The sequence below is a fragment of the Lepidochelys kempii genome, chromosome 4, assembly GCF_965140265.1.
Source record: "Lepidochelys kempii isolate rLepKem1 chromosome 4, rLepKem1.hap2, whole genome shotgun sequence".
NCBI classification, from domain to species: Eukaryota; Metazoa; Chordata; order Testudines; family Cheloniidae; genus Lepidochelys; species Lepidochelys kempii.
In genome coordinates, this window is record NC_133259.1 from 28,571,590 (window position 1) to 28,595,801 (window position 24,212).

Consider the following 24,212-nt stretch of genomic DNA (forward strand, 5'->3'; position numbering starts at 1 on the left):
ATACTTGGTCTACCAAACCATGTAATGGAACTGGAGTACAGACCTACTGTAAGGTTTTAATACTTTTCCAGAATATAGTTTGGTCTTGTCCTGATAAAGGCAAGATCAAATTGTGTCAGAGTAGTGTGTAGTTAGAACTTAAGATATTTCTAGTGTAGAGGAGCCTTAAGATTACTATGTGTATTGCCCAGCTACTCAGTTAAAAATTACTATTGCGTCAATAGTGGAGAATTATTATATAAAAGTAATAAAATAATTTGAACTGAAATCTTTAAATTAAGATTGGGCTTGAACTAGACTATCGCTTTTAGAGAGACATCTAAATTATTGGGCTTGATCGAAGAATTACTGGGTGAAATTCATGGCCTGTGTTGTTTAAATGGTGTTTTCCACCCTTAAAATCCACAAGCTATCAAAAGAGGCTGGTTAAGTTATACAAGTCCATTTGTAATTTCAGCTTTTATCTAGTAACTCAAAACTTTTGCATTCAAGTAGTTTGATTTACTTATTTGTGAGAAGTACACTGTATGCATCTTTGTAATGAAGATCGGGGTAGAGTGCAAGAAGCACAAAGTTAGTTATTTGCCAAAAATCTGGTTTCAGAGTAGCAGCCATGTTAGTCTGTATTCATAAAAAGAAAAGGAGGACTTGTGGCACCTCAGAGACTAACCAATTTATTTGAGCATAAGCTTTCGTGAGCTACAAGATCTGTTGGTTTTCTCTCAAAAGGCTCACCTGAAGGAGTAGCAAACAACATGCACCTAATGCAATCACACATTAAAATAACTTAAATACATGACAAAGTACTTTTGCCTCTTGGCTGTCAGTTGAGGTTGCTGAAGTATCTTTGATATTTAAACCAGTTACAAGTCTGCCTGCTGAACACGTATGAACTGTTTGTCTTGATTTTTCTTTATAAAGACAGAGCAAGACAGAAGTATTTGACAAGCCACCACTTTGCTGCTTCCATCAGCACGAAGCTTTATTGAGTATTGCACCTGGAACACATGCAGTCAGTGCATATGAAAGCAGTAGTCAGTCATTTCTTTTCTACTTCCTTTTCTGGCTGCTTCTGTTGCCATTTTAATTCAGCAAGATACTAATAAAGTTAAGCTCTGAGGAGACATGACATCCATAAATCTTAATGGATTTTGAAATGCAAGAGACGGGTGAAGTTAAAGCTGCCTCATCTGCCCTGGTTCAAATCCCACTGAAATCAATGGGTAGGCTTCAGTGGGTTTTGGATCAAGCTTGTTAGAGAAGAGACCTTCAAATCAAAAGTATACATGCTTGCATGTATTCCTGAACATGCAAACATGTCATTTGGCTATGCATTTGCAGAACCAAATCTAAAATAAAGAAAGTCCACAATATTTGAAGATAGTCTTTAGACAGTTCTGGTGTGAAAGCATCACTGTTGAAAAACCTAAACCAGGAATGATTTCACATTAGTGTATCAAGTTATCAGAGGGCTTTCTGTTTCAACCTACCACCACCTGGAGGTTGAAATATAAATGCACCAGTGCAACATGAAGGCTAATGGTATCAAATGCATCAGCAGGCTCAGGAAGCCTGTATTGAAGGGGACAACAGTAGCACTGCCCACATTACACCTCTTGTGCTTTTTAGTTTGTTGCAGCTAGATCTCTACAGCTCCAGCTTTGTCCTATTTCTTCAAGACATTTTATAAATTAGAACCATTGGTGTTGCCATCTACCCAGATCCATCTGTTCCTGTACCTGATCCTGCCTCTTGCAGGGACCAGTAGTGGGCTCTTCAGCTGCAGGCAATGCAGACCATAAAATGCTGTTTCTGGGCAGATGGGGGTGGGAGGAAAAATCCTTCTTGACCCTTTGACAAACAGTTTGCATCCCCAAGCACGAGACTAGGATATTCTTATTTTAGCATGCGTAACTACAAACATGAGTTATACATTCTTTAAGTCTACCACACATAAGGGCACACATATAAAGACTGTCCAAGTTATCTTCACAAGGGAACTGATCTTGGACCCCTGAAGTCAATGGGAGCGGGATGAGGATCAGAAGTAATAGATCAAATCTGACACCTTAATGCAAAGATAGGAAAAGCCACCTTTCCGATTTCCTGCTAGAATATTAGGAGGTTAGCTCTGTCCATTATTACAGTTGTCATATTTGAACATTGTTTGCATTCTCTTCTACTGAGCTTAGATATCTTACAAATGGACTAAATAAAATAATCCTCATAGTAAAATTAAAATTGGTTATTACTAGCAAAATGCTTTTAATTCTAAATAATGTAGTGGCATAGCATGTGATATCTTTAAATATTTAAAAAAAATACAAAGGTTATAAAAATGACTTGTGCTTCTTTGGTAAAAATGTTTTAAACTTTATAAATTTTTTAAAATAAGTTGTATGCTTCATAATCTGTTTCTTGCATCAGTCACCCCCAAAAGCTATCAATCTGACAGAAAAAAAAAAAAGACAATTCCTTATATTGATATCACCGCCACAACTACAGAGCTTTGTAAATGCCAGAAGTCCACATAGCTGATTGCTGTTTTCCTGTGTTCTGTCCTAAGGTAGCCTGGAACACATATCACCCACTGCAGAATATCAAGAGCACACCACGCTGTCAAAACATCAGTTTTAGGGGTTTTCTTATTCGGCTTCTATAATTTTACCCGCAAATGTTGCTTTTACACTTTCATATAAGAAGTTTGCATCATAAAACTCCATTGTATTTTCTTTTAATTGCGCATTAATTTTGTTTACAGGGAACACAAGATGCCACGGTATGTTGTAAAAGGCTTTACTGACCTAAGCTTGCATGCATTACAAGTGGCTGAGCAATGAGTGAGTTATGCAAATAACTCCAGCAATGTCAATAAAACCTTGATACCACATCACAGCATTATGTACTCTGTAAATGTGAAACTACTGTAGAAATATTGAAAGGATTTTTAAAACTATTATTGGAATTATTTCATTAATCCCTTTGTTGGAAAAACCTATAGTTTTAGCCTGTGCTTGAGGCCAATTCTATTCAGCAAAGCACGTAAGCACATACTAGAATTAAGCATGCACTTAAGTGCTTTGCTGAATGGGGGCATTAGTTACCATGAGTCCAGTTATACAGGAGTCAGAGGGAAAGTGCATGCTTAGAACATGAGCCTATGTTCCACCTTTTATCTCCTTTCATTTCACTTGACACTACTCCTGGGGAATGCCACAAGAAGGCAGAGACATGTCCCTCCACAACGCGCCATGACTGACTTTGTGACATGGTTTTGCAGCAGCAGTTCATACTCTCATGTCCACTGCTGCCAGCCCAATGCCAGTCTCAGATGACCAGCAGCATATCAGGGCCAACAGCTACGTCCTTGCAGAGTGGCAACAACTCTGAGATAGAGAGTCAGGCATGCTGACAGAAGCCCTCACATATATCTACCTGTTTTTAGCCGCAGATGCAGATACTGGACTAGGTTTAATGCACTCCTGACTGGAATGGCCAAGGGGCTGACATAGTTCAGAAATTTGGCTTAGCCCACTCTTCACAGTGTGACTGCGGGGCAGCAATGCAGATGATCAGACATATGGTGAAGGAGTGCACAATCAGAAGACTGGAAAGTGGACTGACTGCAACACCTTGTTGCTCTCAATGATGCAGCAGTTAAATGGATAAACAATCTAGATATCAACTTGTGACACATCCTAAAGAAGAGGGAAAGTGAAATTATAACTCCTACATTTAACAACTATCTTAAGAAATATCCTAAATAGCCTTTTGCCATATTTTAAAAAAAATCATGACTTTGAGGTCCGAATATCTTACTAGGGCTAGAAACAAAGGTTATATCCCCTTTGGAAAGCAGGTAGTCTCTTCCTCCCCTCCCCCATGACAACGTTTTAAACTCCAGTTTTGCAAGGTCATATTTGTATACCTGTCACTGGTCCAGGATTTAATACAGCCATCATGGGTCAGTTTAGTTTTAGGAAAAACTAACTTTTTTTCTTTGAGGAGGAGGAAACATTTAGCTGGCAGTTTATTTTTATTTTATTTTTTAAATAGACAATATTGGGGCTGAATGTAGCTGCTCAGATATTCAGAAGGTTGGAAGTGGGTCCCCCTAAAGAGAGATAAATTAAGAAAGTGCAGTGAGGTTTGTCAAAGCTGCAGGAGATAAATGCAATTTATCAGATGGCTCTGCAGTTTATCACAGACATCTCCACACAGGTGATGTGCATATTAGAGACTTCAGTACTGATTCTATAGTCGTGATTTGCACTTAAAGCTTAAGGACTATTTCTTAATTACATTAATTCTCCAAATTTGGCACACTAACCCTTTGAGTAAGAACAATTCTATTTGCTACATATCTTTTAAAGTTAAATATTAAGTTGATTTTTCTCTCTCCACTTCCCTGTAAGACGTACAACCTTAACTCCAAGCACAGACATGAACTACAGGAAAAACCACCAAATTTCCTAATTTCATCACTAAATAATACACCTATAAACAACTTCCAAATGTGATAAACAATTATTAAAACTACTGCTATTTAAAAAAACAGACACACACACACACAAACATAGCCATCAACTACAAATCCACAGCAAAGACGCTACCCATCTACTAAAAAGCACAACACCAATTCATCATTCCAAACAGTTAGAAAACATGAATTTCTAATAATTTCAAATGTGGTCAGAGTTAAAAGGTCACACATTTTGTGCAAAAGAGAAGAGGAAAGTGTTACGAGGTCATATGGAGGTGGTGAATTGAAACTGTAGACTACATAGTTTAAATGAAAACTTGATTAAGTTTTCTGGCTTTTTTATGGTTGTATTTATGTTATGCGCACTCTAGCAACCTTAACAGGATTTTACTGAAGTTTTTTGTTGTGTTTGAGTATATCACACCCACACATACATGTACACACACACAATGCTATATCTTTTTTTGTTTTGTTTTTAAAGAAAAGATTTTTTTCCTTTTTAAACTTAGTGTTAACAACATAAGCGCTGGACATAAAATTGATTAAACCCCTACCAATATTAAGGGGAGCCCAAAATCTCTGGGTACATCAAGAGTATACAGTACTATAAAAACAATTCAGTATTGTTAGTAAAAGCAGGCAGCTGAACACCGATGTGGAGTTCAAATCCAGTGCTCCCTCAATTAAAAAATAATATAGGATGCTCTCTTCCTGAAAGATGCTTTAAGGACTCCATACCTCTGACTGGAGTAGGGGAGCAGCTCTCCGGAGAGCTAGTTCATCAACCACTCTGAAGTTCTACTGGGAAAAGGGGCACTGAGAACAGAACCTCAGGCACTGTTTCACTGCAGCAGGCAATACTACACACCTGATTGAGGGCGTAAGGCTGGTGGCAGGTCCAATGGAAGGAGCAGATTTTGACCTTGATTAGAAAGGAGTGGTTGTTGGAGGCTTGCTTCCAGCTTGAGAAGTGGGGAGGAAAGATACAATTTGTAACAGGTTATTTTGGAAATCAGATCTGAATGAGATTGTATTGAATGTGTGGGAAAGACTGATGCAACAGTAAGAAGCCTAGTGTTTGTATTAAGCAAAATTAAGGAAAAAACCCCACGTGTAAGCCTTTTGCTCCTCCTGGTGAGATATTTCTGAAGGAGAATCAATCAAGATGTACATTTCCAGGTATTACTGCACTTCTAATCCATATGGAACCTGCCTTTCTATTAAGATCCACATCACCCCATGCTAACAAACCTTGATAAGTATATACCTCGCTTGTAAAAACTGTGTGGGAGGGAGAGATACATGCAAATATTTCTTTCTTCTCCTTTTTCCTCTGGTGTGCAGGGCATCCACCAGCTTCCACCGTTCATTTTGGTCTTGTGCTGGTCTGTTCAGGCTTCTGAGTGTCACGCTGATGGATCTGGCTCCTCTCTATTGCTCCATGCAATGTTTCTCTAGGTCACTCTTTTTCTTTCCATAGTTGCACTTGCCATGGCAGTCATGGAAAGCCCAAGACCCTCCAGCCCGGGGCGCTAGCCAGGAGGAGCCAAGCCCTGCATGTGCCAAAGCCCGGCAAACCCTGACACAGGGAAGCCTCTCCACCCCTCAGCTAAGCTCTGGAGTGGTGTCGGGGGGGAGTGATTTCCAGGCTCCACAGCAGCCTCCCTACCCCGGGTCCTGCCCCCAGGGAGCGTGAGGCTGCTCCATCCCCTAGGCATCATCCCTGCTGAGCCACCTCTTTGGCCAGGTTTGCTCGAGTGTCTGGACTGAGTTGTGTGTGTGCAGGAGGAAGCAGAAAATGAAACATCCCTAGTAGGAGCCTTCCCAACCCTAAACAACCCCTCCAGTCAACCCCCATGCCAGCTCCAAACTCAGCCTTCCAGCAAGGAACTCCCACAAGCACCACCCCAATCCCCAGTGCACCCACTCACCACCCAAATGCTCCTGCAGTTTCTTGCTATGACTGAATCACACAATTCTCTGCAGCTACGAAGGACTGTAAGAGACTTGGGTGGATCACAGCACGAAAACACAGGTTTTGGGGTTCCCGATGGGACAAGGTTGACAATCTCCGTCTTAGGTGCAGGATTGTTCCATGCACTGTCCACCAGTTGTCAGGTGCATGTTCCTGTCAAACTTTAAGTGGCTCCAGGGATGGGGCTCTTACATCCTTCCCCAATCTCTAATCTCAACATGAGAAAGTTATTCCTGACGTTCACTCTAAATTTTCTTCTGTTCAAATTTCATCTCATTACTTCCACTTGTACACCTTGAAAAGTTCTTCTTCTGTGGTGTTTACACCCATGCTCATCAACTAACCAAAGACCATTTTCCTATCCCATCAGTCATCATCTAGGCAGCCTACATACTGTGTACATTTATTTCTTGTCATCTTTCCTCATAAGGCTCTATCAACAGTTTAAAATGTTTTGCAGAACATGGGGGCTGCTGTTTTAGGACCAGTAACTGATTGTTACCTATTTCAGTTTCTTTCCGAACAATACAGACGTTGTGTTTACTAAGTAACTAGTAGCAGCAGCTGTGAGACCAATATACTATCCACAGTTTCTTTCCTATGCGGGCCCAGGGATCTCTTCTCCTCCTCCTCCTCCTCCAACACCTTCCTCCTCTTCACAACTGCTTATCTGAGCCTTCTGCAGAAGTCTGGGCCCTGCCAGGCCAATAACCAGCGCTCCAATTGGAGCTGTGATCAGGATTGCCAAGAATGCCACTGTTAACACATCCATTCCATACTTTTCCAGCTGTTCATCCTGATGACCTCTGGCTGTATCTAAGGCAAGGGAACCTATCGCTGCCTACAGAGAAAGAAAAATGTTGTTAAAGAAAACAATGAAATGGAACAACTAACCATTTGCATTTAAAGAGGTAAATGAAGGGTCTAATCCTACACTTGCAGTTCTCTGTGAGTGCACATGCGCACATCCATTGCATTGTTAGCTTGCACACATTCTCACTGCCAGGGGGATGTCTGCTTTTTACTCAAAATAACTGCCATCTATTTACATTTCTAACACTTCCAACACCATAAGATTTAAGCACCATATACAAGGTTAAGGGTTACATCATAAGAATGGCCTTCATTCTTTGTTCTACTTTAAGCTGCCTTTTCAAGGGGGTTTGCCCTTGGTGATTGTCTTCCATGAAGAACATTGCTGAGCCGTCATGTTACTCCATTATGAGGGAAGGCCTAATTAAGCCTACATTTTCAAAAATGACTAGTGACTTTTGGGCGCTACCATTTTTGATGCCCAATTCAACCCTTTTAAGGGGCTTGATTTGTACTTTAACTTGGGCACCCAGAATCACTAGTAATTTTTAAGATTTTCGGTCATGAGTCTTGGAATAGGCCTTAAAAGGTGCAAAACTCAGGCTTGTCTCATCTCTGGGGATTGCAGGTCCCAGAGGCCAGGGCCTTCCAAAGAGACAGCTTTGCCCTCAGCCCCTGGAAACTTCACCTTGGGACTGTCAGCCATGGCATCTCCTGAGGATCACAGCTGCCAGCTTCAATGGTGGACTGTCACAGAGTAGGTTTTAAACAGGTACAGCCCTGTACAAAGCACCTGGAAAACACTTCAGCCCCAACTAATTAACCACATTATGCAAGATAGGCCTATTACACTTGAACTGAAATTGAGGCTCCGGACATTTATTTTGGGTCCAAACTGATATTGGACACACATGCTTTTTACAGTTATATGCTTTTCAGCCTAGGGCCTCTGCTGTAAAACAGTTTGTTTTACCACCCACAGTAAGCTTTATAGATGGTTAGACTTTCCTCATGACAACCAAACCTCTCTGGAAGGGATGGAAGGAGAGGTGCATTCCCTTGTTTGATAGTTTGCTTCCTGGCTGCTTAGAAAGCTACAGTGAAGTCCAAGTTCAGGGCCAGATGCATATTTAGCCTAGCTTTTCTGCTGCTCAAATGATGTCACTACGTACTTTCACTTTTAAAGGGCAGATGAAGGAAAGCACGGGTTGGAAAAGCAGCACTCAGAGGAATCTAGTCCTGACTGCTGAGGTATCATGTGTCTCTGCTCAACTAGGAAACAAGCTATAGGATGGCAGAATGAAAGACACAGAAAATGCCTAGAGGATGAAGGAGACAGAAAGGTTTGAAACAACCTATAGAACCACCATTCACCTTACTTTGCCATCTCTCTCCATCTCCTAGATTGTCAAAGGGGATTTCTACTCACTGTAATCAGTTTCTTTTTTTAAAATGTCCACCTATCTAGTCTGCCAATATGTTTTTTTTCTGGTCTGTTTATTCATTTCTGTTTGCAAGTGACCAGGTCACTGAGACCAGAATCAGTGGCATGAGAGGACAGGAGTGCAGGACCTGTGTGGCGGTACTGGAACACCTTCTCCAATTAACCAATATCCTTCTTGAGTTGTAGGCACCAGAACTGGGCACAGTATCCCAGCAGTGGTCACACAAGTGTCAAATATCAAGTTCAAATAATCCCTCTGCTCCTACACGAGATTCCCCAATGGATAATAGGGCTCCTCATGCATTTTACAAAGACATACAGCAGCGACCCTACGTCCACGCACTTGAAATTTCAAGTAGTAAAAAGCCCTTGCCGTTGTGTCTAAACTGTGAAATGTACGTTTATTTAATGTGTTATACTTATATAGGTGTCTGCCCTGGAGGATCACATAAGCACTTTCCAAACATAAAATGCAAATAATACATAACCTTCTATTTAGCCATTCCTTTGATAGGCCTGAAAGCACTTAATGAGGATAGCCTCTGACTGAACTTGATCTTGCAGAACATCACAAGATGCAAGACTTCAGCAGGACCTGAGGACCCTCGATTGATTTCAGTGGGAATTATGGCATCTTGCAGGAGGCATTTACCCTTCTTAGCTTTGGCCCAGTATCCATGTGATGCAGGTAAGTATTTTACAGATGGGGAAAGTGAGGCACAGAGAAGTTTAGTGATTTGCCCAAGGTCACAGAGTAAGACCTTGGCAAAGCTTGACTGCAAGTAGTCCCCAGTTTTAACCACTTGGTCATGCTGCCTCTCCAAAATGAAGCTGAAGAACACAAGTGGAATTTCTGAGCCAACTTGTGGCCTCTGTCCTATTGACAAGAAAGTGATGTTCTGCTCTAACAGTATGTAGAGAGACTGAAAACTCTGTTGCCAGCCTGGGAAGGGAGCCACAGGATACTAGAGAGGAAACTTAAGCTATGTCTACACTGCCCTGGAGCTTGAACCACAGGGGCGTGAACAGCAGCATGCACCCAAGTATTGTGTTGCAACTCCCCTGCCCATTTCAATACGGAAACCCAGAATTCATTATTTCAGAGTCCCACACAGATCAGTTAATGGTCCTAACCCTTCTCTCACTTACACCCGCACAAATCAGTAATAAGTCTACTGTGGTCAATGAATTTTGACTGGTTTAAAACGGGTGTGAGAGAAGAATCAGCCACAGTGTCTTCTATGATCCTGTCATTCCTCCTCTTGCATACTCTACCTGGACAGTCGCTTTGGGGATCCATGCCAATGAGACAAATATTTTCTCCTTGAAGTTAAAGCCAGCAAAAGACACCATCAGGAATGTGGCAATGATTCGTACTATTAAGGCAATACCCAGTGTGGCAACACAAAGCCCTACAGCAGAGAGAAAAAGAACTTCTTGAAATGGCGGGCATATTTGAGGAAGAACGAGCTTTGAAAATTGCTGATTAACAACATTTCTGTGTCAATTTTTTTAAAATTAGAAAAACAAGGTACAGACTATTAGAAATGACCCAATACCGTATGTTTAGAGGTATTTTATAAAGCTAGATTTTTAGTGAATCAGTAATAATGTGGTGTCTTAAAGTGTGGAGGATATACTTCAGACAACAAGGACCAATGCAGCAGATAATGCAAGACGTTATCTTGAAAGAGCCATTGTCACTTAAAACCACTTGCGATGCGAGTGTGCATTTGTGAAAATGATGTTTTCAGCATACAGGGCCCAATCTGGCACTCCTCTCTCAGGCAAAACTATCACAGAAGTCAAGTGTTTTGCTGGGGTAAGGAGCTTCAGATTTCCCCATAATGTAGTACTTTGCTTAGAATTAACTCTGCAGTATTGACTGGAAAACTCAGACTTTATTCAGAACTTGAGGAGATGTAGGCAGGACTTGAGCAACCCACCACTGGCAAACTCTATTTGCTATAGAAGTAAGATGCTCACAAGAGGATTTGCTGCAGTATGTCTAGGGCAGATAAAACAAAGGAAACAAACTTGTATAGCTATGCCATAACCTATAGGCCAATAGTCACTACAAGCTGTTCTGTAGTGATTCCTTTGGCAGGATAGCTAGCAAAAACTCTAGTCAAAACTATTTGTCTTCCGAGTAGTCTTACCGACAGTTTCAGGCCTGAGAGACAAAACGGATATTTCTGCTCCAATTAAACCAAAGAGAAAGGGTTGAAAGATGTCCCATGCGACTGCAACAATTTCTTCCACAGCCGCCTATAAGGAAAGGGGTGCAATCTGTAAAGTTACAAAAATTGGACCTTGTGGCCTCAACATTTGATTTCATCACAAAATAAAATGAGATTGACTGAGATATTGTTCTGTGTCCATTTTTGTCTGCATTGTATTGCAAAATTAATATTTTTAAAAAGGAAAAAAAAATGATGCAATGGGGTTGCCAAGATGCAGACATAGTCCATTATGATTTGAAGGCAAAATTATTTTGGTAAAGCAAAATTGCACTATGCCTGTACAAGTCATAATTCTAGCAATTACCTTCCTTTTACTAAACAGAGGGAGCGAAAGTGTGTTTGTACTGCTCAGCCCTTTGCCATGTGCTTTCTTATACAAAGAAGGGTTTTGCAGCTAGAGGAACAGGGAAAAGACTCTGTACTGGAAATTAATTTGATGTTTCACTCACGACAGTACATATTGTACTATTAGCAGGATATTGTGCATCTGCAGGAAGAAACACCAAGTCCCTGTTTCCTTATATCTTTACATTTCCAGAGACTTGTTTCTTCAACACAGCCAGAGAAGATCTTGTATCTCAGCGAGCTTTTCTCTCTGTGTATATGTCTCATATAACTGCATCTAAACTTACATGCACATATATAAATCACTTTCAAACTACATAGCCCCGAGATGCTGAAGATAAAAACTGCCAGATGGGATCACTATTAAGGCACATCAGCGTTTACGCCTAATGTCTTTGCCAGTGTGTCCATTTAAACATTCCACAGTGATAGCTGAAGGGTTTTACAGGTGTTCTCCATTATTATCCTATGCATACTGACTAGTGGCAAACGCAACCACATTTGTAAGGCACCAATCTGCAGAAATACTTTATTTAATAAAACTCTTTTTAAATGACTGAAATAAAGGGAAGCGCTCTTTAAGAAATATATCCACCATGCACTAATAAGTTGATTCTAGCTTCTCTCACATGAGCATGGGCATTGCCTTATAGCCAGGTGACCTTACTCCTGCCCTTAAGAGGTTCTGGTCAACACCCTCCAGACATCCAAGATCACAATCTGACCCTGTGTATTTAAAGTGACTTCAGCTGGCTATGAGGCATGGTATCTAAATATTCACCTTTTCACTGGACCATCCCATGCCTGCAATGAAGGCCAAGACCAGTGTGCAGAGTCCTCCTGATCCTGGGAAACCAAAGTACAGGCTGCCAAAAACAGCAAACATGGACAGGCCCAACACAAAGTATGCTCTCTTCCATACAAGAGATGCCTAGAACCAGGGAAAGGAATAAACAAAAGTACATTTTTATTTAAAAAGATTGGAAAAAAGCTTACTTAGATTCATTAAAACAGCAATAAGAAACCGCACCAAGATGGAGGAACCAGAGCTTCCAGGAATGATGAAAGCTATGTTTTGTTTGTTTATTTTCTTTTTTACTTCTATTCCTATGGAACTTTAATTTCAGATGTTCAATATTTCCTTTGTTCTATCCATCAGAAATCTGTGTGTGCAAAGGGTTTTTGTACCATAGGATTCTAAACATGAAGTTCTATACAAACAATCTTACTTAATGGCAACCACTGAGTTAGCAGCATTTAATCATCTGGTTGTTTCCGTAATGTGTTCTTCATGTCAATAATCAAGAGACAAAGGATGAAATCCTGGCTCCAGGTGAGTCAATGGGCGTTTTGCCATTGACTTCAATGGGGCAAGGATGTTACCCAATATCTTTTGGGCTATTTTATAATCTCATATTCCTCTAGTCCAAAGGCATTATGCAAACTGTAAACAAATTTCTGTCTACTTAATCTTAGAGCCAACTACAGAGGTCTTATGTATTTTAAAATAATGTAATCTTAATTTTTATTGAAGGAAACAAATACACAATACTCTTGAATGTTAAAATATTATTAAGAGTATAAGAAACCAGTTAAACCCAGGAAACTCAGCACTATCATTGTCACTTTGCTCTTAGTTCAGCATATTGTGCCCATTGCAAGCAACTCACATAAAAAGGAATGTTCTCTTGTACATAAGTGAAGCACATCAATCTAATTGATGTTCACATTATTGGCTGAAATCGGGGCCAGATTCTATTCCTGCTGAGCGTGAAAACTCCCAGTGAGGTCTAAGGGTCTAAACTCCCAGAACACTGGAGGATTATGAAATCACACATCATTACCCTAACAGCAAACAAGTAATCCATTATAACAAATAATAAAAATTCACAGGATTCACAACCGTTGGTGCTAGACACATTCCATTCTCTATGAAGTCATATCCATACCCATTTAGAGTTAGGAAATGGATTGTATAGTTCTCCTGCTAACCAGTCTCTACTCTTAGCGAGATACCTTAGGTGGTATCTTTTTAGAAAAGTTTTTGGGTTTTTTTACCTGATCATTACTTGGAAAATATTGAATAAATACTCCTAGAAGCCCACCAGCTACTATGCCAACTGCAACCTCCAGGACCCCTCGGAGGACATTGTAAAGCATGGAACCTGTTCGTGAACAGTAAGAGAAGAGGGCTTAGACACAAGTATTTATGCACAACCCCTCTGATACCATCCACTAGTCACCATCCCTTCTTCAAGAAAAAATACAGAAAGAAGCAACCAAAATGTTGGACAAGAAATAAGGGGATTAGCGTAGCCCCCAGATTCACGGTAATGTTGTAGTTTTAAACTATATGGTGAGAGCTTCTGCTCTTCTGCACAGAGGCGAGAAAAGGAACAAGAATTCAAGGGCTCACATGCTATGCATGGGGATGGAAGTATGCTGAACCGCATGCTCTCTCTGCAAGATTGCAGATATTCATCTGCATATGGTTGAGACTTTGGTCTTTTCTGTGGGGGTAGATCAACCCCAAGGTAGGGGCAGAGCTGAACATGGGAGGCCTCCCTCAGGCCCCTTGGAGGAAATCAGTGTGGGAATTAACAGTGCTCAACGACGACATTGATTTTCCCTTCTGCTTTCTAAGAAAGAGATTCACGTGCAATCTGAATGGAGAGAATCATTGGCAGCATGGCTTCTGAGTGAGCAGTGCTGTCAGGGGAAGGCACAGAAGAGGATCAGCACTGACACGCCAGGTCTTCTCACAGGTGCCCCACAATCTGACATGATGTCCCCATGAACCCTTGGATACCATGTTATTTCTATATGACATATTCTGCCTCCTATGTGTGGCTGTAAACGCTTCCCCACGATGGATGGTATCTGGAGCTCTGAGTTCATACTGGGAAGATTTAGAGACGTTTTCACCTTGTAGGGTTTTTTTGGGCAGGGAAGAATTTCACCTACACAGTATGGAAGTCACATGCATGTCCTAAGAAAGTTAAGTTACTTTTTGAAACACAAAATTACTAAAATATTTGATTTGCAAACACTTTCACCAGATCAGCCGTTTGTTGATTTCTAGCTACAAATATTGATGATATAGTATTTCTTAGGCCATGTCTACACTACAAAATTAAGTCAACCTAACTTACATCGGCATACAGCCGCCACAGTAATTACATCACTTGTGCGTCTCTACACTTTGCTCCTTGTGTCGGTGGTGCACGTCCTCACCTGGTATCAATTGTACTTTCAGGGGCATTGTGGGACAGCTCCTGAAAGCCAGTAACAGTCAACGTAAATAACACAGCGTCTACATGGCCACTATATAGATTTATCTACCTCGACTTTGACGCTATGCCACTCATGGAGATAGAGTTATTAAGTTGGCATAGTGTGACACTTACGTCGGCAGGAGCAATATTTAAGTGTAGGCACTTGCATAGTTAGGTAGATGCAAGCTGCCTTACATCAATCTAACTCTGTAGTGTAGACCAGACCTTAATGTTGGCTTATGTTTCCCCTTCACCGCTAAACCTCCTCACTTGAACAAGTCACTATTCTTGTTGCCACTTAAACAGGCTGCCACTTAGAGATGCATTCAAAAATTAGTTCAGTTTATAAAGCACCCAAATTGGGTTCATCAAAAGCGCTTAGTGCTGACTTAACTCTGCTCCCATTGAAGTGAGAGTTCTACCACTGACCTTGATGGGAGCAGAATTAGGCTAATGCCGAGTGCTCGGAAAATCCCACTCCTAATTCACAGCCCTAAAACATGACTTCAGGTTTGTGCTCTAACTCTGCCTCATTTACTAGTGAAGATAAACCTTAAGAGACAACCTGATTTATGACAGTGGCCTGGTTAACAGGTTTTCTCATGGGATGAGCAACAGGGAGAAAGGGAAACGTACACAATCCTTATAGGGATGAGATGGCCATATAGGCAATCCTTACCCTATCATCAACAATCAGCAGCTGCAAATGATGACAGGTGGTAGGAAATTTAACACAGTGTGCAGCAAATTAGTGACAGTGACAAGAATAAGAGCAACCCACTTCCAACACGCCACTTGGAAACTCTTCCCCTAAGACAGTCAGAGAGGCTTTCAGGGCACAAAGTTTGCAATTATAATCTGGGAAGTTTTCTATTGTATTAATCAACTGAGACATTTCCCCACCAATACTTGTTTTGGTGAAAACCAGTTATTTGATTTTTTTTAAAAACACAGATTTGACTTTTTTTGTAAATATCACAGTTTGTCTAATATCTGCAAAGAAGAAGATGATCCACCCAAATGACTCTCTAACTTTACATGGGAAGCAAGAGTGAGGGAAAATGCTGATGGAATTGCTCGTCACACCTACGTGTTCAGAATTAATAAAAATAATGGGGACAGAGAGTCTTAATAACTTCCTGAAGGTTACACAGCCAGTCAGTGGAGGAACTCGGAATAAAACTCAGGTTTCCCAGGTCCCAGCACATACTAATATGCTTTACTGCATATCTCATTAGCATCAGCCACTTGCTCTGCACATGGGTAATTTCACACATAATTATTATCTGAGTCTCCAGTATATAAACCGAGCCCCTATAGATTTATCACTAATTGACCATAACAGATGGCAGATTCCTTATCATATTTTTGTATTTGCCCTGGATTTTGCCATCGATGGATTAGGTAGTGTACCTGAAGAGAAGGCCATGCCCAAGCATGTGTTGAAGCCTGTGATGGCCAGGATGTCATCAACGCTGCCAGCAGCCATTAGCAAGGTCGGGACACCCTTTTCAACACCATACCCTCCTGCTTGCAAGATCAGCATAGAGGGGACCACAACAGCAGGAGAGACAGCACCTAGAACAAAACTAAACACACAGAATTTCATTCATCCCTTCTTAAAAATAAAATACTCAACTGGAAAATCCCCTTTTAATTACGTCTGTGTAAACCTACAGTCCACTTTTGTCACGTGTCCAAGTGGGTGACATTAAAATAAGGGGCTTGATGGAACAAGATGAACAAACTCTCTGTCACCACAAGGAGTAGAGGACATATCCAATTCTAACGGCATGGCTACGCTATAGGTGGCTCTTTAAGGGGAAATTCTGAACTCCAGTATTTCTACGTCCTAACAGAATGCCTGCTACAACATTTCTTTTTGCTCCTAAATGCCCTCTGCATTCCAGACAAAGCCCCCAGGATTCTACCACCCCATTGTTCTTTTGTTTATGTTAACTCTTCACGCTCAAGGGCCCACATCACAACCAGCATCCCTGCCAGTCTAATGCAGTGAGGCTAGATTCCCTTCCTTGCCTATGAACACCTTCCCCTCAAACCAGCCATAGGGCATGGTATAGCTTTCACAGCATTACACCACTGCAAAACACACAGGCAACTAGTACTGAACCCATGTCTTCTGCCTGGCAGTGCATGAATGATGCACTGGGCTAGCTGTAGCATTCTTTAGTTCAAGGGAAGATCCTAGCAGGGAGATAGGCAGCATCAGCTAGAATTAAGCCATTTTGAATTTTTACAGAGGAGAAAAGAGAGTAAATTACCCTAATATAAATCCCCATTGCCATGGCAAATGCATCAGAAAGTGTGCAAGAACAGCAGCTGCGCATGTCTCAGTGAGGCAGGGCCCGAAAGAAAGCCTTAAACAGACGGCCTTTAACTTCTTCAGAGCCTGAAATAGAAATATATTTACACATTAACAACATAACCCTTCAATTTCATAAAGAGGAACGCAGCTAAAGATCTGCTCTGGTTTATTACTGAAGTCCCAGTGACATGGTATCATACAGTACAGTCTATTGTAAAAGCTAGGACTTAGGACATTTAGTGGGTTGAGCCCATCTTTGAATTAGTCCTAGCTTTGGTCTCCTTTGGTCTGAAAATGACCACATCACGGAGGGAAAAGAATTCAAATGCTGAACTTGACAGCCCAACTGTGTGTAATGATGTGCCCAAACACAATGTTTAAAAGCCCTCTTGAATGTCTTGATAAAGAATAGGATGCTACATTGAAAAACCGACATTTTAGAGTGTAACAATAGAAATGATGCAACCTGAGATTTTCTGGGACTGACTATAAGTGAGTATTCTCAAGAAAAATCTTGTGTCATGTCATGATGGACACTTCCTATCCAGATCTTATCTTGACTAGGAAAAGTGTCTGAGTTTACATAGGCTTAGCTAACACGTGCAAGTTACGCCTGACATATCCTCTACTTCTGTTCAAGTGTAGGAACAGGACAACACCTTATAGCTTGATTTTAGCTGGTCAAGTTGTAAACCAGGCAGGAGCCCCCCTTTTTTATTCCCCTCTTTTATTAGCATTGGAGATATCAAGTTTCGTAGTGGCTGGGGACGGGATCATAGAAATATCATGGGATCTATTATTTATTAGGACCGATGTCTGCTATCTTTTCATCTAGGACAGCTGGACTCTTCTTTACAGTTAATATCCTCACATAAAAGAATAAAAAAATATTACTTGTAGGGTTTCCTTTCACCAGAGTGTCTTATCATAAAGGAGATTCTCTTCTCTTCAGTGTCCTGGATCCCTGCATTGTTTATTTTACTTTTTTCTCCCTTTGACTGATCTCTTAGCAGGACAATAGACTTTACAGGAAAACTTACTACACAAATGGAACAATTTACACAACTTGGCAAATCAAGATAAAGTGCATGTAACTGAGCTATCTGGCTCACAAAACAGAAATAATTTTATTTATTTAGTGGGGAAAAAAATATCACAAAATGGAACGCTCACCAATCCTATATATCCGGCTGAGAGGGTACAGATATTCTTAACCTTCACTAATATAAGAACAATATCGTATTGTATTTTAAACCACTTCTAACAGAAACAAGGCTATAAAATGCAAAACTTATGAGATTTAATAGTTTGGTACAGTATTGATTTCAAGCAAACAGCTGATCAAATATTTTGATACTGTTAGTGGGTTGTTTGTTTGTATGTTTTTACACCAGAAACATTAGATACTGTACCTTTGGATCAAGGCCAAGCCCAGCTCGGACCAAGATAATGGAAAGGGCAATATTTCTCAGCGCTGCAGACCACTTTGGATTTATCTGGACTATGTCACTGATGAATGGGGTATTTCGGATGAGAAAACCTGCAAGCAACATCCCTAAAAAGAAAGCAAGCAAGCATTTCTTGATTGAGTTGTTATTATTGTATTTCAGTAGCGTCTAGAGTGAAGTCAGAATTTTGTGTGGAAAACTTCAATGAGAAAATTAGGATCTGCTATGCTGGGACAGGAATACGTCTCTCAAGTGTTAGTGGCCTACTTGACAGATGTTACTCTAGAACCAGAGAGATTAAAATTGAAAAATTAGAGGACAGGAAGCAAAGAGGAAACTGAGGAGGAAATTAAGAGGTAAAGGGTATTGGAAGTGATGTGGTTTGACTGACTCATACCAAACTGGTGGTAGATAATATTGTTATTGGTGAAATGTTGGCGGATATGTCCTATATTAAATGTAAATTTGTCATCAACAGTAAACTAAGTGAAATTTTAGTCAGCACATAAATTTAAGAAGTTCTGTCTGAGGTGGTCATAGCTACGTAATTTGATGGCTCTTGCAAAAATGTTTTTTTCTAATTTTTCTAATTTCCAAAGGGAATTAGCAGTTCCACTGATCAACAATGCCCCATTTAGGCCTTTTTTACATTACTGTTATTACTTGCATTTCCGTAGTGCCTAGAAGCCTCAACCAACAATGAGCCCCCAGTGTACCAGGTGCTGTACAAACACATAGGCCCTATTTTCACTAAATATTTTTGTTGTGCTGTAATTCACTGATTATTAAGTAACTCAAGTTGGCTAACATTCTCAGTCCGGTGCCCTATCCAGTAGATCATACTGCCGCCCTGTCAGGGGGTCAGTGCTGTCAATATGAGTTTTATAATCGTATCTTATGTCCTGCAATCATGTGCTGAGAAATAGGATTAATAAAAGCAAAGAAATCTAAAGTCATGCATCGTATGAAATTAAGAAGTGAGATACACAAAACAATCAGATGGGCAGCAGGACCTGATTTAAAACCCTGTTTTTCTTAAACAAGCAAACCCACTGAGCACACATGGTACTGGTGACAGACATCAGAATTAAGACCTGCCATCCAAGTGCAGCCCATTCTAGACTACATAGCCCACCATGAACGTAGGCAGCTTTATGTCTTTCATAGAATCTCAGGGTTGGAAGGGACCTCAGGAGGTCATCTAGTCCAGCCCCCTGCTCAAAGCAGGACCAATCCAAAAACTAAATGCTTAAGTGCTGCATTTTTTTTTTAACAGAAGAAAGGAAGCTTCTGCTGCTCATTGGGGGGTAGTTTAATTACGTTGATGGGAGAGCTCTCTCCCGTTGGCATAAGGCGGCTACACATGAGATCTTACAGTGTTCAGGTGCATCAATATTCCTGTGCTCCTGTAAGGTCTCTCGTGTAGACATAGTCTTTGACAAGTACTCAACAGCCAGGAGCTTCCATTGGTCAATGGGAGCTGAGCTTGTCTGAAAATCTGACCCCTTATCCATGTGCCTAAAGGGGAGTGATTGGGTGCAGACTGAGCTCCTTTGAAAATCTGGCCTAAAATATATAGTATGTGTAAAAATTAAATCACAGATTTTTAAAATTCTTATGAATGCAACAGTCACATGGGAGCAAACAGCTGAAGTTCCTCCTATCTTCTATTTGAGCCACAAGGAAAATTCAACCTTTTGCAAATGCTTGTTTTGCAGTCTCCAGTTAGATGGTTTTGCTACTTGAAGTGCTTTGCGAAAAAGGTATTTTTAAACACAGGCTTATCTTAGGGCCTGAACCGGCAAACATAATTTTGTAGCAGAGCTTAACATTTATCTTACGAAATATAAAATCATAAGAAGATTTTTTTGGGGGGGGTCAATACTGTGCTCATGTTGCTCACAGACTGCCTGCTGTGCACCGACAGGCCTTGGCTATGGCTTGTATTTGACCTGGAACAAGTCTACCTGATAGCTACTGTTTGTTCTTCTTCCCACGCCCTCTAGGAGAAACAAAGGCAGCACCAAGATGTATTTGTGCTTCACTGTGCAATGACAGCAGCCTATGGGTTGGCACACTGGCTACAGTTTCTCTGTGTTTCTTTTGCCATGTTAGGGTCACAGGACCTGCATAACTATGGGGTTCATAGCCCCTTAAGACCATCTCTATTGCGATACTCTCCTTTAATCTATGCAGGGCTGGCATAAAGACCCCCTTCACAGCACAGAGAAGATCTGCAATATGCCCCCATGTAGTTGATCTGCTGGCAATTGCACCACCCAGCCTCACTGTAAGGGTTAAGTAGTAGGAAGTCATCTGCATTGGACCGAATTCCTTCTAAAAGGGATAAATCAAAGGCAAGGACGTCCATGAATGAATACAGGCCCTTGTATTTTTATCACCATTTTTCATGCGAAAACAAAGAACATTTAATATTCCCTTCTCCCTCCTTGATTCCTAGAGTTTTTCAGATTTTCCTCAAATATTAGGAACCTTAAGCATGAAGATTGTCAAAAGCATCTCATCAGGCATGTGCTATCCTGCTTATGCTTCTGTTCTTCAGCATTACCCACCTGACAAGTAGTTTTGTTCCCAAATCATAACTTTTGAGCAAAGGAGTAGTTTACAAAAAGTAAGAAGAACTGATATGGTCAGAAACAGTAGCTCAAACTTGCTTTAAAAATAAAAAGGGGTTGACTTTGCAAAATTTTCTTTCTCCTTTCTCTTATCCATTTGAATCTCTTCCTACTTGTGAATCCAAATTCTTGCAAAACAAGTTCACTGTCTAAAGGTTGCTATACCTAATGCTATATGCCACTTCATACAACATTGCACTTCTATCAATGCAGTTCTATCAAAACTGAAACACTTCATGAAATTGTATTGATTTCACCGACATTTAGAAAAAAAAACAAAACAAAAAATTCAGACAAAACATCCCATTTCACAACATCTCATTTTTACATCTTTGGAATGAAACTTTTCAATTTTTTGTTTTGAAACCACATTTTGTTTTGAAGTTTTTGTTATTCTGTATTATATTATATAAAGGAAAAAAGTCATAATGGAAAGAAAACGTTTTGATCAACCCAAAAAGGAATTTTTTTTTGGAATTTTTCTTCCTGGAGAATTTTGAAATGTTTGGGTTTCATTATACTTCGAAACTAAGGCACATTTTAAAATCATTTGTGATAGGGGATTGTTGAGTCACAGGTGGGAAAATCTGAGCCCAGATCAGCAACCATGGTGACAAGCTTGAGTCAAGACAGACAAAGGGGGAAGAAACAGTCTGCTGGGGGAGGTGGGGGAAGGAAAGAGATTCTTAAAGTACTAGAAACTTCCTTTTGGAGATATATGCAAGACAGCTTAATAGTAACACTCTTTGTATTATGAATTCATTATTATCCTGAAACCTGGTGGCCTAGGGGTATGGATCTCACTTTCAGTCCCAGAAATCCTACATTCAAATTCCAGGGTAGCCACAGTGGCAGGAATGAAAGTTATAGAAGGGATATTAAACCTTGTGCATTATGGCTTACAGCCAATCTTTATTAGAGATGAGGATGAGACTGGTGTGTGGGCAGATTACCCCACACCTTCCTATGAAGTATTTGGTATTGGCTACTGTCTGAAGCAGGACACTGGACTAAAGGGACATTGGGTCTGATCCTGTATTTCAATTCCTATGTTCCTAAGCAAAACTATGCAAGAATAAAAAGAGAAAGAATATATCACACAATACTTACCGAGAAGAGGAGGTAAAGGAGGAAGTGTTGGTATTCTAATGAGCCCAAAAATTTTACCTCCAATGACAGAAAAAAAAAAGAGAAACAGAATTCCAAATATGTTCCCGCCCGGAAGACACTCACTGCCTGTGATGGACCACACCACAGCCCAAACAAGTATTACTGTTGTAACTGGAAGAAGACAGGAAAAATATATTTAATAATCTCTAAGGAATAGCTTAGTTCACTTTAGAGTTACATTTGTAAATGCTTTTTTGGGGGGAGGGAAAGTATTATCTGCTTGATTTTAGAAATAAAACATTTAATGTCAGTTTAGTTACAACAATCTTTGATGTTCTTTGAGCTGGAGCTCTGATTTTGTTGGTGCTAAAATATGACATTAAGTCATAATAGTGTATGCACTAGGTTATGATGCACTTAGGACCCTTTGTTTTCAGTTTTTATTTTATTTATTTTTTCCTGGGAATTTATCAGTGTTTATTACCACAAAAAAAACAAAAACAAAAAAAACCAAACAAACAGGTGAAAATCAGTGCAAAAATTATTAATTATTTTTCTGGGTAAATATCGGGATTTATTTTGGTGGATGGAAAGACAGGGGAGAAAAGTATTCAGTAGATTAATGCTTTGAATTCCGTTCATCAATGTGGTTTGCTGCAGAGCTAAAACAGAACTCAGAACACAACGCCACCTCTGAGTTTAAGAAAACAATACATCTCTAATCCCTAAATACAACTTTTCATTTGAATAAACAGTTTACTGTTGTAGACTTAGAATTATTAGCCTATAAATATTTATATGTAATAATTGAGCCACACCGTTTGCAGTGCATACACTCAACTGCATCCTTTTCTCCTGCTTTTGTTTTTTTAAAACTTTTGAATACTTCTTTGTGTTCTGAAACATATTCTGACAGAGACTTTCATTTTCTTCCCATTTTAGTATGTCGGATCTTTAGATCGTGATCTGCTAACAGCTTGAAATGTTACGTGGTGGGCATGAGATTCATCAGTATGTTCAGATGGGCACACACTTCGGAGCTTGTGTGCGTGCCTGTTGGTTTATTGTGTGTATCTTCTAGACTAATACATAACCTTACTTCAACAGGCAACTTTGCCTATACACACAGACTAATGTATTATCATAATACATATATCTCATGCAGTGTATTATATTTTCCTAATAAAACAAGTTATTTTTTATATATTTGAATGATACAAAAGTAGGGTGAAAATTGGAAACAACTGAATAATACCTTTTGTAAAACTTGGGAATTTTTTGGTAAAAATCAGTTTAAACTGAAAACAAAGAGGCTTAACTGTACCACAAGGTGCTGAGCGAGCATCTGTCCCTGATACAGAGAAGCACTTAAGTATGTGCTTAAATTTAAGCAGGTGAGTAATCCTATTAACACACATCTTGCCTGTATTGTGACGTCTTCAGCTGCTTGATGAATGCACCAGTAATCTCCTACCATACACTCTGGCATGGCTTACTGCTGTTAGAGTATAGCTCAAGTTTCATTTTGAAAGAATAAAAGAAAATTGCAGCGGGGTAGTTTTATGCACTGGATTCTTCCACGATGAAAACAATCCCTAGCAATGGGGTATGCACAGGGGGTCTCCACACAACCTAACGCAGGGCAGAGAGTTTCCCCTGATACATCAGTCAAGCAGGAGAAAATACAGATAGTTCATAACCTGAAGGTATCTTGTTCTTCCAGGCTCGCAGCTCTGATCTGCAATCAGCCGGGGAGAGCAAGCAAGCATGGACACAAACAGAAGATGGAAGAGGAGAAAAAAAAAAATCGCAGAATGATCCATCCCTGCCCTCTTGCACCATCTCCACACAAGCATTCAGGGAAGTTACTGCATTTTAGAGTTGGAGATTCTTCTTCTTGTGACAAGGCCCAGGCAGCCAGGAGAAGGAGGCAGTGGGGTAATAAATGTATGAGCCTGTGAATCCAGAGTGGCAAAGCATAGGATAGAAGGCTCTCACATACATGAGTGCCTTCATTTGGGAAGCTCTGCAATCCTTGGCCAGCCCGGAATTTTTATCTTGGACTTCTATAACAGGCCAACCTTTCTATTGAATGGGTCAATCTGCCTTGGGGC

The 24,212-nt window shown here is 40.3% G+C and overlaps 1 protein-coding gene across 2 annotated transcripts in view; it reads right to left on the reverse strand.

The window, feature by feature from the left end:
- Nucleotides 1–6,844: 6,844 nt before the first annotated feature.
- The window catches only part of SLC9B2 (solute carrier family 9 member B2), a 32,228-nt gene continuing 14,860 nt past the window's right edge, over nt 6,845–24,212 (reverse strand). For both annotated transcript variants that reach the window (XM_073340818.1, XM_073340817.1), the window contains 9 exons: nt 22,099–22,269; nt 18,317–18,459; nt 16,861–16,988; nt 15,992–16,167; nt 13,362–13,468; nt 12,085–12,234; nt 10,875–10,983; nt 9,991–10,127; nt 6,845–7,299 (listed from right to left, as the gene is read on the reverse strand). In XM_073340818.1, coding sequence (XP_073196919.1) covers nt 7,057–7,299; nt 9,991–10,127; nt 10,875–10,983; nt 12,085–12,234; nt 13,362–13,468; nt 15,992–16,167; nt 16,861–16,988; nt 18,317–18,459; nt 22,099–22,269 — 1,364 coding nt within the window. In that variant the 3' untranslated portion in view covers nt 6,845–7,056. The remainder of the gene's footprint in view (nt 7,300–9,990; nt 10,128–10,874; nt 10,984–12,084; nt 12,235–13,361; nt 13,469–15,991; nt 16,168–16,860; nt 16,989–18,316; nt 18,460–22,098; nt 22,270–24,212) is intronic.